Source organism: Netta rufina, assembly GCF_964035555.1.
Source record: "Netta rufina genome assembly, chromosome: 1".
NCBI lineage: Eukaryota > Metazoa > Chordata > Aves > Anseriformes > Anatidae > Netta > Netta rufina.
This window is the reverse complement of record NC_140123.1, coordinates 83,769,379-83,784,338: the sequence shown is the minus strand read 5'-3', so window position 1 is coordinate 83,784,338 and position 14,960 is coordinate 83,769,379. Positions and strand designations below refer to the sequence as shown.

General features: G+C 36.4%; 1 protein-coding gene across 3 annotated transcripts in view; it reads right to left on the bottom strand.

The window, feature by feature from the left end:
• Positions 1–14,960, bottom strand: part of POLA1 (DNA polymerase alpha 1, catalytic subunit) — a 198,450-nt gene that overhangs the window by 101,653 nt on the left and 81,837 nt on the right. For all 3 annotated transcript variants that reach the window (XM_084306326.1, XM_084306327.1, XM_084306328.1), the window contains 2 exons: positions 10,101–10,282; positions 8,347–8,478 (listed from right to left, as the gene is read on the bottom strand). In XM_084306326.1, the coding sequence (XP_084162452.1) occupies positions 8,347–8,478; positions 10,101–10,282 (314 nt within the window). The remainder of the gene's footprint in view (positions 1–8,346; positions 8,479–10,100; positions 10,283–14,960) is intronic.

Genomic DNA, 14,960 nt, shown 5'->3' with positions numbered 1-14,960 from the left:
CCAATGCCTGTTTTGTACAGCTTGACTATCTGACTACATCTTGGAGTAAGGTTTTGCACTCAAATTATACCATCTCCCAAAGCAGTCATCGAAAGCACTTATTTTCTTAATGCTTGGGGATTAAAATAATTAAAAAATAATTTGTATGTATCCACTGAAGGATATTCTGACACTGCAAAAAGTGGAGACTGTAGCACTTACAAGACCTTGACTTCTGAGCAAGGCACTGTGAAGCAAATGCAAAACCCTTTTATGAAGTCATTTTGACATTTCTTCCTGCAGATGGAAATATTCTCTTTTTTTTTTTTTCTCATTTCAGCTGATCCAAAACTTCATCGGCTCTTAAGCATCTCTCTCAAACAAACGTGGAGAAGTACAGCTTTCATGAGGCAAGAGGAGCAACAAATGCCACTGTACAAGGCACACTGGCATCTCCAACGCTAAAAACTGTTATAGACAATTTGTTGCATTACACCTCAGATTTCTCTCGGCTGCTGTAAAAGAAAAATGATTAAATCCCTAGAGGTCTCATTCAGGAAAGGGGTTGCCTTCCCCATCCCAAAATACATGAATGAAATCACAGAAAGAGAGGTTTAAGCTCAGCTGTGCTTCCTCCTTGCTCTGAAGTTGGTTCACATACGACTCACTTCCAGAACCAAGCTAGTAAGTCTGAACTACCCACTTGATCTGTTCAGTCCTTGAATGCCTACATATTCATCCAGTTTCTCTTAAGCACCAAATACTAAATAGCACCAAGCACTAAATAGTTTCAACTTCGTTTAAATAGCTAAAGTTTTTGAAATAGCTCTCAAACTACACAGCTTGTATGTGATGAGATTTCAAATACTGAAGTCACTTCCACCGAGGAACACCTTGTTTAATTAAGATTAATTTACCAAGAAGTAGAGCTGTGGCTAAAAGTTACTGGAAATATTTGCTGACAAATTTAACTGCTTTAAACCAGAAGATGGAAATAAATCCTTCATCAGCTAAGAGTGGAAAACAAATACCTACAAGACCCATCCCCACAATGCCAAAGAAAAGCATGCTGAAGAAAACACAGCTGAAACTTCTGATGTGCCTTTTCCCACCTCCTATCTCCATTACTTTGTTACTCAATAATTTTCAGGGATGTGGACTATGAAAGACAGCAACAACAACAACAAAATGTTTAAAAAAGAAGGTATACTCTGCACCAAAAATAGTTCAGTTTCCCAAATACTAAAAAATATTTCAATCTTTCTTTTAAAATTGAAGGCAGGTTCATAATAAAGACTAAGATACTTTAAGACAGGTAACTTAGATTTCATACAATTGTTATATAATTGTCCATATTCTGTTCTTTTCATATGGCACTCAACTCTGAATTACCATAGATAGACCCACTTTAGTTTTACTTTTTAAACAACGGGTTAAATATAAGACATTTTATTTTCTAAAATCAGTGTTGGACTACGGATTTCTGTATTATTAATAAAACTCCTAAAACAACATTTCTGATTACCACAACATTTTTAGGTCACACACGTCAAATAAACTTGTCCTTGTGAAAAGAACCATGTCCAGTGAAAACACGGTCTCTTCAGCTTCGGATTTTAGCTTTGTTTCTCTGGAAAGATGCAAGATGCTTGAGCACTGTAAGAACCACCAATTAAGCATGTATCAACCAGTATCACGTATTCAAGATAGTAGATAATCCTTTTTCTTACCTCCCAGCAAGCTGGCTATAGTGCATTCTCTAGTAACAGAAGTTAATGTGCAGACAATCTGTTCTTTGATATTTGTTGTCCTAAATTTATATAATGTATTACCTATATCAAAATTACACAAGAACGGATGGTTTTAAGACTTACTTTAAGCCTTATTTGTATTTATCTGGACTTCCATTTATTGTATTGTCTCTAATTTGAAACTAGTGGGACAATCCAAAATTGCATGTAAACTTAAATTAAAAGCAACAAAAAAATCTCAACAGATTGAAAATATCCATCTCTAAAACTACTGTCAAAAGGAGAAAGAACAACACTGATCTTTACAAGACTAGTGACTTGTCATGAATCCTCTTTTGATTCATGATATCTTGTTAGTGTAGTCTCAGAAGAAGTGAATACTAAAATCTATGTAGCATCCTAACATTTCTGTCAATCCAAGGTGTTTAAAGAAGGGCTTAATCTCTCACTTTTAAAGTACTTTGCTCAGGCACTATTCGTAATGTAATTCTGGCAGACCTCTCAATAGGCTACATGGATTTGCCCAACATTTTAAGTTCTGGGCTACAGAATCTCATAACAAGCATTGCTGTTGGTAGACCAAAGCTACACTACTTTGCACTCAGCTTAAAGCTAGAACGAAGAGTTGCAACCGTAACACTGTATCACAGCACAAACGAGCTTCCTAAGTGCTACCCAAATTCATCCTTGTTTCTACTGGAGTGACAGATCGGTTCCAACAGAGTACCTTCAGAGACAGAGCTTTCTGTAATCCTTTGAAGACAGAAACATCTTGTTATTAGAGAAGTGATTCAATCACCTAGGTAAACATTACACACTTGGTGGCAATCATAACCATGACCACATTTACCTGTGGGCACATTTCCTGTAACGTGATCTTCACATTACTGCCATTTATAAGCCTCAACAGATAAATTATTGTGATAATAAACCCCTACATTCCTGTGATCTACCTACAGAGGAAATTACAAAGTTGGTTTTACTCTGTTGAGGTAATCTGCATTTCTCAGGACCTCATCCATGCTGTGGCTAACCCGGGGAGCATTTTCTACAGTTAGCAGAGACGTATATCCAGAATCATCAAGAGTCTTGTCTGGCAAGGTACCTGACTTCAGACTAAGCACTAGAAAGAATCAGCAGCAGACAGATACTGCTCCTTGGCTCATGTTCACTCATTGGCAGTGGCTGAAATTCTGAGTGCAGGGAGTTGCACTCAGTTTCACTCTGCCATCGGAGAGATGGATGCATGTCCATCATGGCTAGTAAAATCCAATGAAGAGAGTTAAACCTTTTGTAAAGGCGTATCGATCATTACTCTGAAACACTTCACTAAAAATCATATTGATGCTGCAAGTCTAAAACAAACAATTCCTTTACAGGGCAGAAGTTGCAGTAATAGCGAATCAATCCCAGTTAATAGATGCCACGAGTGCTGTGACAGATAACTGCTTACTCATCCCCAAAATGCCCTATACATGGTGACCAAAGGGTTATCTTTCATTATTTGGTAGGTGTAAACTGTGTCAGCAAAGACAGATACATAACGCTTTCACTTAGTGACCGCTCTGTTCAATGATCAAGATATTTCTAACTTTCTCCTGGTTAACCAAAACATGATTCGACCTATGACCCATCTGTCAACTTCAATTGAGAAAAGAATCAGAAAATGCTATAGCAGAGGAGAAGAGAAAACTCCTGAGAATCTGATGCCAGCTTCCCTTCCCCTTCCCTCTCTCGGGTCCCCAATAAACTGTGCATGGAATCACATTCATCTTTGATCATTCACTCCAATTGCTTTCCATTCTGCCTTGACTTGGAAGCTTTCAGTACCAAAAATAAATGTCTCTGTTTCTGTATGTATAAACTAAAACGACAGCGATACAATTTCAAGCTTGGAAAAGGCTCAGAAATCCATTCACATACAAACAGGAAGAACTCCCAAAATAATCATTGGAGTTAATTGGACGGCAGCTTCTAGCTAGCTGATTGTGTCTACCACATCAATTGGTGTCACGATTCCTTCTGTTTTCTGGCTCTACGTTCTCCTCAACACATGCCCATATACTCCTAGTACTATAAGCATAATAAAATTTAAAATATCGTACTATTGCCACTACTTAGCACTGTTCCCTCACTCCAAATAATCTTCTTACCCCAACCCACCCATCAAATGAAGAAAGGCTTTCAATCCATGACTGTTGCAAGAGCATGATTACAGAAGTCATCACCATCATCTACAATCACATTTTCACCTGTTCATGTGGTGTACACCTGTGGGTTGTTGGCAATACACATGATTGCAGTGTGGGAGATTCCAGGTTCACAACGAGCCCTGTCATCTTTGTTCTCTTAAGCGAATATGCCATGCTATCCCCAAACCTGTGTGAATGCCATTGCCTCTTACAATATCGTCCTGTTTATAAATCTTTTGCTTTTTAAGTACATAAAATACTAAGACAAAAGCCAAATACATATATACAAATAATCAAAATGGGAAAAAATACATATATAAACTAATAATTCAAGGATCTCGAACAAGTGTACTAACATGCTTTTATATTGCGACCTAATGTGCAAGCAGTAGACCACCCCACCACAGGTAAGAAATGAGAAATTTTGAGGGCTATTGAACACTGAATTTTCGCAGCTGAACAGCATAAAGTTATTTAGCAGTGTTCAATAGCCTTCAAACTCACTTCTGTCTGTGGGTTAGAGTGGTCCAGTAGAAAAACTGTAAAAATAAAAACCATGCAATACAGGTTGGACTAAGATTTTCCCAGTATTTTTTTTTTTTGAAGAAGAAAACTTCTAAGGTTTGCATCATCTTATGCATTTTGAAAAACATAAACAGATCTAAAGATGCCATACGCTTGAAACAGTATACAGACTTTAGCCTACAAATATATCACTATTAATACCACAAATGCATATTTACAAACCAGATAAAAACTTGCAGCTTCAAGGACTATGTCTTAGGAGTCTAACCAGGTCAGCATGGATTTTGATACTGCTCAAGTGGTATATACAATACGTTTTTGGGTTTTTATTCAGTTCTTTTCACTTGGCAAAACTAACACCTCAACAAGTGAATGACAAGGGATTCTTTTTTATGGATATGAATACTGATTTCTATAGTTTTTTTTAAAAGAGGATCTAAGAGTTGGTGTTTATTTACCAAATGCTCAAAACAAATACTTGAGTATTTCAGAGGGAAACCTAAACCAGTTTGCACCACATAATTAGATCCTCTACTAAAAATTAAATGCAGCTCTCAGGCACAGAAGTTGGTCACTTTTTCCATTTATGCTTGTGTATTTCAGCCTTCAGCCATTCTCCAGCATGGATGTTTCATTGATGGCTGAGGGTAACACTTCAAAAATGAACTAGCTAAACAAACTTCCCAGCAGCACTTGACAGAGCTACACCTATTCTTCCCCATTTCCAAAGCAGTACAGAATTAATTACCAGTTCTATGGATCTATTGTAAGTATAATAGACTAAAGAGCTATCACAGACACATTTATTGTAAAAGCACAATCCCAAGAGTGTCTAGTAGAGGGCCAAAACGATTAACACAAATGCTTTGTCAGATCAAAGATAAAACCTGCACCGCCCAATTGAGGAATGAATTAGAACAGTGGGTTATCTTTCAAATTAACCAGGGCAGTTAGTGAGGAAAATTTCATGAAAGTGTAATTCTTAGCCTTTGTGAATCCACACAGCAGGCATTCTGCCAGCTGACAAGATGATGAAATTTTCATGCTTAAAAAAGCCCTCTTCATTTCCCAATTTAGATTAGCTAGCGTTTCTCTCTTTTCATCTATTTGCTCTTCTGAAGCAGAATTAAAAAAAAAAAAAAAACACACCACACAACAGAATCAATTTTTCATAGAATAATGCATTTCTGAAAAGAAGTAAAATCTTTGCCTGTCATTTTTCAGATGTATTTACAATTAGGAATAAGATTATTAACATTGATATTGTTAATACTATTAAGAAATCCACTGATACTGGAGCAAAGGCAGATAAGTTTTGGAAGGAAGATATAAAATATTTCAATGTTTAATGGGGAAAAATGATTGAAGGAACAAAAAATAGAGGCGAATAATTTACAAAAACAATGAGATTGCAGCAGGCTTACAAAATTCTATTTGTGCACTTACATTTGCATCTTCTTGAAGGAAAGAAGTACATCACCATTATATTTATTAACCTCTACACGCCAAAAAGGGAAAATAGATTTTCCACTTTTAGATTTGATGGCACTCCCCCCCCCTAAATTTAAACAGCTACATATGAAGGCATTTCAATAGAGTAGGGGAAACAACACACAACATTCCTAAACAGATAAAAGAAAAAATTATATTATTCAAAGCTCATTAAAAATAGCTTATTCGTTTCAGTGAGCTGTGGATCAGGCCAAAAGGCTCTTAATAAGGCTGACTTTTTATAAAGTAGATCATTATTTTAAGGGTAAAAAAATTATTTTTTCATCTTATGTTTTTGTATTATGTGCCATTTGACCAACATACAAAAACAATAACATCTAAAAAAAATCAAAGTTAATGGAGTGACATATTCAGACAACATATTCATCTACTTAAACAGATACTTCTGCACCTCTTAGATGCAAGAACTACAACAGGAGACATAAGTAAGTGTCTCAAAGCTTCCTCAAATGTTTCATTCAGATGGTACTTTGCCACAGTACTTCTGTGTGTCTTTATAGTTTATAGGATTATATACATTAGTGCAAACACCCATTTGACAAGTTTCAACTCCAGCTGTTACACAGTCACTACAAGTACATGATGAAAGGAATACACTAAAACTCAGAGCACCTGCTTTTCTAAGAGCTAACAGGACAAAAAGTTTTCTTGACCAACTCAGTGGAAAGTCTTTTTTTAAAAATGAGAATTGTGCAATTTCAAAATTACATTTTACACTAAAATAATCTCACATTTTCAAATCCTGAATGTATTCCACAGTTAAAAAGTAATTTTAAGCTTTATTATATTTAACTAGGTTAAAAGCCATTTCTCAGCATTCACACATAACCAAATTTATAAAGCCTTCACTTACAAGGACAATTAAATTCCTTTTGGAAGACACTTCATTTTCCTATATGCTATGTAGTAAGATACATAGTAGATTTTAACAGGACAAACTACATTATTCAAACATTTTAGAATTTGGTTCATAGCTCGGTCTTATATAGGAAAAAAAAACAAACAAACAAGATCTAGAGAATGGAGTAAAATATTATGCCACTTTTCATTCTCATCAGAAACAACAGATTTTCCAGTCCTTAAATGTATCTTCCTTCATTAATCAAGTTTGCTATTGCACATATTATGCACATTGTATCTAGCACTTTATATGCCAAAGTATATACATTGTATATTATAATATACATTGTATATTATGATAACGTACATACATTAAATCTAAAAAAAATAATAATAAGCAATAAAAAAGCAGTCCGTGTAAATGTATTACCTTGACATATAATAACACACTTTATAATATAATGCATATAGTAGTATCATTTCAATAAAAATTCTGCAGCCAGGTGGACCTTGCAATAAAGTAACTCGAGATTTGGCATTTGGGTAACTTGTCCAAGTCATCCACTTTTACCTTCAATGCAAAAGAAGGATCAATCCTACCTTGTGAAATACTGCCTGAATTTAAATAGACCAAGTTTTGTGCTCCTTTTGATGCAAACACCTTCATTCAAAGACATTTATACATTCTGAATTTATCACATCCAGAAAACAGATTAGAGAACATTTACGTACAATGCAACAGGAACTAATATAGAAGAACAAAAAGCATGCTTCGTGTTAAACCATAATTAAACCTGAAAACTATTATGCTAATTTTCAGCATTTTAAGTGCCATCTGCAAAAATATTTTTTAATACCTGAGAAAACAAATCATAAATACCACAGATTAGGTTAGCCTTTCATTAACAGGCCAAATTTTCAAAAACAATTTTTGATATACTCAAAACTTATAAGCATCCAAAAGTTAGGAGCTCCTTCAGAAGTGACATCTGACCTAAGAGCTGTGAAAAAAGGTCCTACATTAGACAACCAAATAAGAAAGGCAGTTAACAGGAGAAGAAATTCCATGAAAATTTGACCAAACGGTTAGCTGCCAAGTCAGCATATTAGAGATGCCAAACATACATAAACGTAATTTAAAAATATTTTGTATTTTTCCTAACCTGCAACCATTTTGGTCAGCATGAAGATGGGAATTTCAAACTTTTTTTTTTCCCACAATGCCATACAATGCTAGCCATCTCAAAGTGTGGAAAACAGAGCTACTACATCTGTAGTAAAGCGGACAAATACAGTTACAAAAAACTGTATATATACAGTTGACTATCTTGACATGAGACTGAGCTATCTGGAGAACAAAACAACACAACATTCAAAATCAGTATTTTAAGAATTACTAATTGATAGTTTCATTGTCATGAAGTTGGGGTTTGCTATTGCATGCTACTATTTTGTTCAATACAAAAAAGGGTTATATGCCATTCACTAAATTCAGGGGCAACTCAGAAAACAAACTTGATAGGGCAGAATATTTTCTGAATACTTACATTGTAGTATTTTCGGAGGTAGCGTCTAATATCCAACAGTAATTTGTTGTTCATTTGAACCACGTGGTTGAAAGGAGGCTCTTCACATTCACTCTTACTGCACCTTTCCAAACTGGGTTCAATAAATCGCCCCTGAAAACAGAAGTGTAAATCAACATACATCATGATAGCAGATGATGGCAGAAATTATTACAGGAGTTTAGACATAAAACTTTCCTTAAAAAAAGAATAGTCTTAAAGCTTTTTTCAAATAATTTATTTTTTTCAAGTGTATCTTTATTATCTAGGCCTTCTTCCTTTCCATCATAGTTGGCCACACCTATACAGAGACTTCTCTGACAGGACCAGTAGTTTTCAAATTTTCTTCCCAACCTACTGTTCAGATCACTGAAATCCATCTTGGGGACACCAATCACAAGATTACTAACAGTGCTGAAGAGACAAACCTTGTGAAACAAGAACAAGGCGACCATCTTTTATTTTCCCCCAAGTGCAAAGAACACCTTTTACAGTTTTACAGAATCTCCTTTGCTTTACTTTTGAAAGTTTTGAATGCCTGACATGAAAATTCCAGAACCTGGAAGCAACATATGAATTGCTGAAATTGAATTGTGTTGAATTCTCATTAAAATAACAACATCCTGTTAGGTTGGGTGGTTGTAAAACTTTAACGAAGTTCTCTTTCCAGTTAAGACTTAACAATTATGCTTTTCCAAACCATCTTGGCTAAACCCCCACTCACAATACTAAATAATTCCACTAAATAATTGTGTGTGGATTTTTTTGCTCTTTTGTTGTTTTTAACGTGTTGGGTTTTTTTTATTTTATTTTTTTTTAAATAGTTTGACATCCACTTCTCTTCAGTTAGCCCATCTGCAAGTTGTCAAGTCTATGTGCAATTAACTATTTTATTTACAGCTGTAATGAACAAAAGTCAAGGATTTACAAAGCATTGCTCGATTTGCGTGTCTTTTTGTCTTACTTGCTTCCAGAGACTGCTTTATTTTGACTCAGAAATATTCAAAACATCTGCTGTTTGTCCAAATTAACTTAAAATAATTACTTTTAATTTAGATAAAAGATTTATTTGCTTTCATTTTCAAGGTTTTCACTACTCTGAAGTTTGCTAATTTGCCAATGACTAATACACGCATAATATCGCTGCAGAGTTAAACACTTGGCCCTATTTCAAGTTGTGATCCAAGGTCCCAGATACATTTTTTGGCAGAACTTCTCAACAAGAATGCACCCCTATGACTTTTTATGTTCAATGTACAAAGACAGAAGGAAAGATAACAGAAAAACCTTACTGGCAAGAAAGGAAGTGGAATGTAAGAAGATAAACACAAATTTCAAAAACACTTTGTTCCAATTAATATGATTTAGGTTAAGAAATTACCATTGCTACACGAAGGTTTCATTAAATAGAGAACTGGAAGTTACTCAGGTGTTAAGATAAGGCTGCCTTAAAAAGTTACAGTTCACAATCATTCATGAATGTGGGCAAACAGATTAATGAAGCCAGCTTATCTCACATGTTCTCCTAGACTACACTGTTCCTGGCTGAGATGCAAAAATGGGAAAAATATTTCTGCGCTGTCCTATCAGCATATTTCTGTTCCAAAGCTATAAACAGCAGTACTTAAACAACGCGGTATCTTCTCCTACATCATGTGAATCCTATCTGAAAAGCCCATTCCTCTACAGCTATTTTACTCCCTTGCCAATGAAGAGAAATAAAACAGAAAACTAACCGAGCAGTCAAATACATTGTCATAAATATTCTCTGTTCCACATTTGAGGCAGCAGAACTTGAATCTTTCACAGTCTCTATATTTCTCCTCATCAGTGAGCTGAGCTGGGCCACCAACCAAGGCATCATTCTCCTCATCTTTATGGTAATGGTGATGGACTCTGAATTGGGAGGGATCCAGTCCTATTAATAAGAAACAAAAATTTCAAAAGACTAAGAGGTCAACCATGCTAGTAGGCTCATTTTTCATATGCTTGGTGAAGCAGATTCAAAAGAAAGTTACAAAATGTAAATTCAGAAGCTGAAAATCTGTCCTTAGCTAAAAATCCTCTATAAATATAAATACTTTTTACAATTTTTAGCCACAAAACACGAAGAAATCTTCTTACTTATCTTCTTACGCAAGATTGCTTTATAAATAAAACAAGCACGTTGCATTATCATGGGAGTATGCAACAGAACATTTTGTTTCTGAGGAAACTGCTCCTAACGGATGGCTTTATTGTTATTTTCTTCTTAAGTTACGTTGAAAATATTTCAATAAAAATGTGCATCGTTATTAAGAAACAGTCTTTAAATCAAAATGGCACCATTAAAACTGAAAACAGAGAATAAAAACCCCATTAAAGAAACGCGGGTGCACTGCTATTACCAACTCCTTCAAGTCCGTATACAACTGCCAACTCTGATTTCAATGCAGTGGTCGATTTCATTTTGGCTCAGTGGTTAACAGCATGTAGGTTTCAATCTAATGCAGTGGTTAAAATTCAGCAGCAGCATTTAAAACGGCGGCACTGGAGACAAAATGCTTTATTTCTGATTGCCAGAACTCAAGATTTTAAACAAATAAATACACAAAAGAGATCCTAAAAATACTGATTCAACCACAAATAAGTAAATAAGCAAGCAAGCACGAAGTTCACTGCCCTAGGAATAAAACTGCCAAAGTAAACTTAATAAAAATCCTTATTTTTTGTCATCCTTTGTCATGTTCAACCTTTTAGAAGTCCATTTATTCCACCCATAGCTTTTTCTGTTGTTGCTGCCGTTCTTTATCTCTAGCAAAGAGCACAAGCTAGAAAAAAATCATTTTATGAGAATGTAAAAGAAAATGTTTAGAAAACTATGGCTTACTGTATTAATAAGAAAAGATCAAAGAGAAGTCCTTTAAAAATATTTTTAAGGAGGACTAATTAAGCCAAGTAAAATGTTACCTTGTATCATTCCATATCGTGTGTAAAATTCAGTAGCAAATGTAATAATTACCATTGAAAAAAGTACAAAAGATTACAAATAGAAAGTGAAGCTAGATTTTACTTTTCTTCTTAAGCTTACTATACAGTACGGGAAGACTTAAAAGAAAACGTTTGGGAGCAATATTCAGTTACTCTAGATAAATATTACTGCACACATACAACACTTGTCTTACACAGGCAGACGCAGATTGTCTTTACATAAAAGGTTTGGTATCTGTGACTATTATCACTATTCTGAGCTTCCACAACTATAAGACAAATTCAAGGACAAGCAAATTCCAATGTGAAAACAAGCTTAATTGGTTCTTGATAAAACAGAGTTTTGACTAAGATTTAATCTTCCTAATTTCAGTTTTATCATAAGAAACAAATGCTAGTGCATACGGTAACAATTTATCTCAAAAAGGTTCTTAAACTTTTAACACAGCTCTCTGCTATTCATTAAAAGGAGGAGGAAAAGAAGTAAGACTGCTAATATCATATTTTACACTTTAACACACATGGCACCCCCCCCCAAAGAAAATTAATGTTGGATTTTTTGTTTTTCTTTTAAGTTTCTTATTTTTGGAAAATGAGTTGGCAATACATTTGCTGTTTTAGAAAACAAGGAGAATGTTCTGCAACAAACATGCAGTAGATAAAAGTTTTAGAAAGGGGACAAGTTTAGCATTAAGATTTTGCAAAACAGAAAAGATCAAAAATCAACTGAAGCATGCAGTAGGTTGAAACTAAGATAGTAATGGTAACTACAAATAAAAATGCACAGCTTAGTGTGAGCTTAGGACTGGAATGAAAAAAGATCATTGCAACTTTCTGATACAGATGCTATTAACGTTCAGCTAGAAATCTATCTTTGATAGTTTCCCCAACAGCAGTAGCACAGCAAAACAGGGCACTAAATAAGAGAAATTTTGATCTTCAGTCAACTGCACTTTTCCAATATTCAGTCAAAAATGGGAAGGTCAATAAGCACGCAGACGTTTGGTAATAATCTAAAAAGGAAAAAAATATATATTCACTGAAGAATCTGAACTGCACCTATCTCTGAACTTTCTTAGCTTTTTGGCTGGAGAGAAAAACAAAAAAATTATTGAAATATTGTGATGATCCCAGTATACATTTAATTTTTAGTGTGTAAACAGCCCCAGTGAAATCAAAGGGACTGCAAATCAGGCTTTTAAACACCATGCCTACATTAATTATCTCATGGAACTGGGACCTATTTTTTCTATTATCTCCTTTCAGGAATGGTTAGTTGGTTCAATTAATGCATTTCACACACAACTTGTCTCCTCTGGGACCAGGTCATACTGGGCATATTACAATATTTGGTAAGCAAAACAGGGAATTTCTAGTGAATGGGATTTTTTTTTTAAACTATTTTTATTTATTTATTTTTATTTTGAATAGTTAGAATGAGAAGGCCCAGTGAGCTTCTTTGAACTCCTCTCATCTTCTGTGACATCAAGAAAAATGAAAAGGAGCTTGTGTTACTCTGAGAATTTATCTAAACGTACCTATGCACCAGGTAAGCTTTCCAGTCTGTCAAAAAAAAAAAAAAAAAAAAAAAAGCAAAGTTGCACGCATGACAAAGGAAAGGAGGGTAATGCTAAAACTCGCAGATGAGCAGAGTGCCAAAAGTAAGTGATAAAGGAAAGTTCCAGAACTTGTTCCGGAATTACGGAACAGAATTGTTAAAGCATTTCTGGCAAGCGAAAAGGTCACTGAGGAAACTGAAACGCCAAGTATATTGAACTAAGCGTAATGTTTTGAAAACACAAATTTCTGCAGATAGTTTTCCAGATTTTCCACAGGCTATTATTGCCATTTCTGCCCTCTCCCAAGCGCACAGGAGCGACAAACACGAAAGGCAGCGGAGCCGCCAGGTTTCAGCTTTCAGGGAAACATTTGGGAAGAGGCTATCGCGTTCTTCCGCGGATTTTGTCTTTCGTGGGCCCCATCCCGGGGTGTTTCTGCCCGCTTGGTGTGTGCGTGCCCCTCAGGGCCGGCGCACAGAGGGCTGGTGCTGCCACCTAGAGCCGCGGCCGGGCCCAGGCGGCCGGCAGCTTTGCACGTCAAAAAAAAAAAGCGAGTTTGGGGTTTTTCGCTGCTGCTCGTGACAGACAGGCTCCTGCCGGGCACGGGCAGCCCGCTTCCCGAAGAGGATTTGTCCCAGGATGTGCGGACGGCTTGGTGGTAACCCCCGAGTGTGTGGGTACCCGTGCCAACGCCGAGCCGGGCTCCCGCTGCCACTTCAGGCAGAGGTGACCCCAGGCCAGGCCAGTACTTAGTTTTATTGAGAAAGACGAGCAATGAAACCCAAACTGTACAGAGAACAGACCCTGTGTGTACACCCCTCTCCATGGTGAGGCCCTTCTCCTCTCCCCCACCTCACATCTGTGCCCTGACCACAGCCATGAGGGGACTGGGGTACGTCTGCCCCACAAACCACGCTTCAGCAAGCCCGAGCTTCTAAGTATGGCTAAAGTACTGTAGAGAAAAGAAAGAAGCCAAGCCACAAACAACAAAATCAATGCACTCTGGTGCTTTTTACTCTATTGTCATGGGTTTTTGACATTTCTTTAACTTTCATTCCCACCCCTCTGCTCTCACCTCACTGCCTAATGTGAGAAAGGAAAAATAGAGAAGCTTCCCCAGTCCTTGCTTGCCACAAGGTGAGCTCAGCCAGTCCTATCAGGAGGGGCACTCTGGGTACTGCTAACCATGACGGGTACCTAGTAAATGACTCCCTAAAAAAAACATACCTTTAAGGCAGGTGGGGGATCTTACAAGAAGGATTTAATGTGCAGGCACTGGGAGGAAGGAGGAACGGGTGCTGGAGATATTCATGATGATGAGCCTCAGCAGGACCCAGGAATGACTCCCCCAAAATCAGATAACCTTCCTACAAAACGCCCCAATGTCAAACACCTTACAGAGTGCCAATGCGCACTTCTGTTTGTAAAGCAGCAGCACATCTCATTCAGATAACCATGACATAGTCTAGGCCTGACTCTGCTTCCGTAATGTTTAGATGCTTTTGATGACAGAGAAACAACGTTGGATTTTTCTTTGACACCAGGAGTAATATCTAAATAACAACAAAGCGTAAAATAAATTTGTTAAAAGAAGTGTTCTGCCAATCAAGATCTTTTTGATTAAAAACAATGGTCAGCTTCAAGATGATCTAAGCCAGGTCTCCAAGCACTGAAAAAGATCAGATTTATTGACTGAAATCATCAGATTGCACATTTTACTTAGTTTCAAAAGCACTGACAATCCTCATCTTGTCACTGCATTTCCCTGAGAACTTGAAGAAAAAGAGGGAATGCAGGAGTATGCTCAGGAGGTTCTCATTTTTAGAAACAATGAATTTCCATCTCTTAAGGCTAGGCAGACCTCCTACAATGTCCGAAAACAAAAGGCAATTTTCAGCTTGATTCCATAGGGAATAAATGTGATATTTAAAGAGTTCTCTGCAATTTTTAGGTGTGGTTATTTGCTTTTGTTCTTCAGTGTCTAAAATAGCTTAGTTAAAATAACTTACTTTGAGCACAGACAGAACAAAGAACTTTTCATCATTTTGCTGTAAGCCAAGTCTCCCT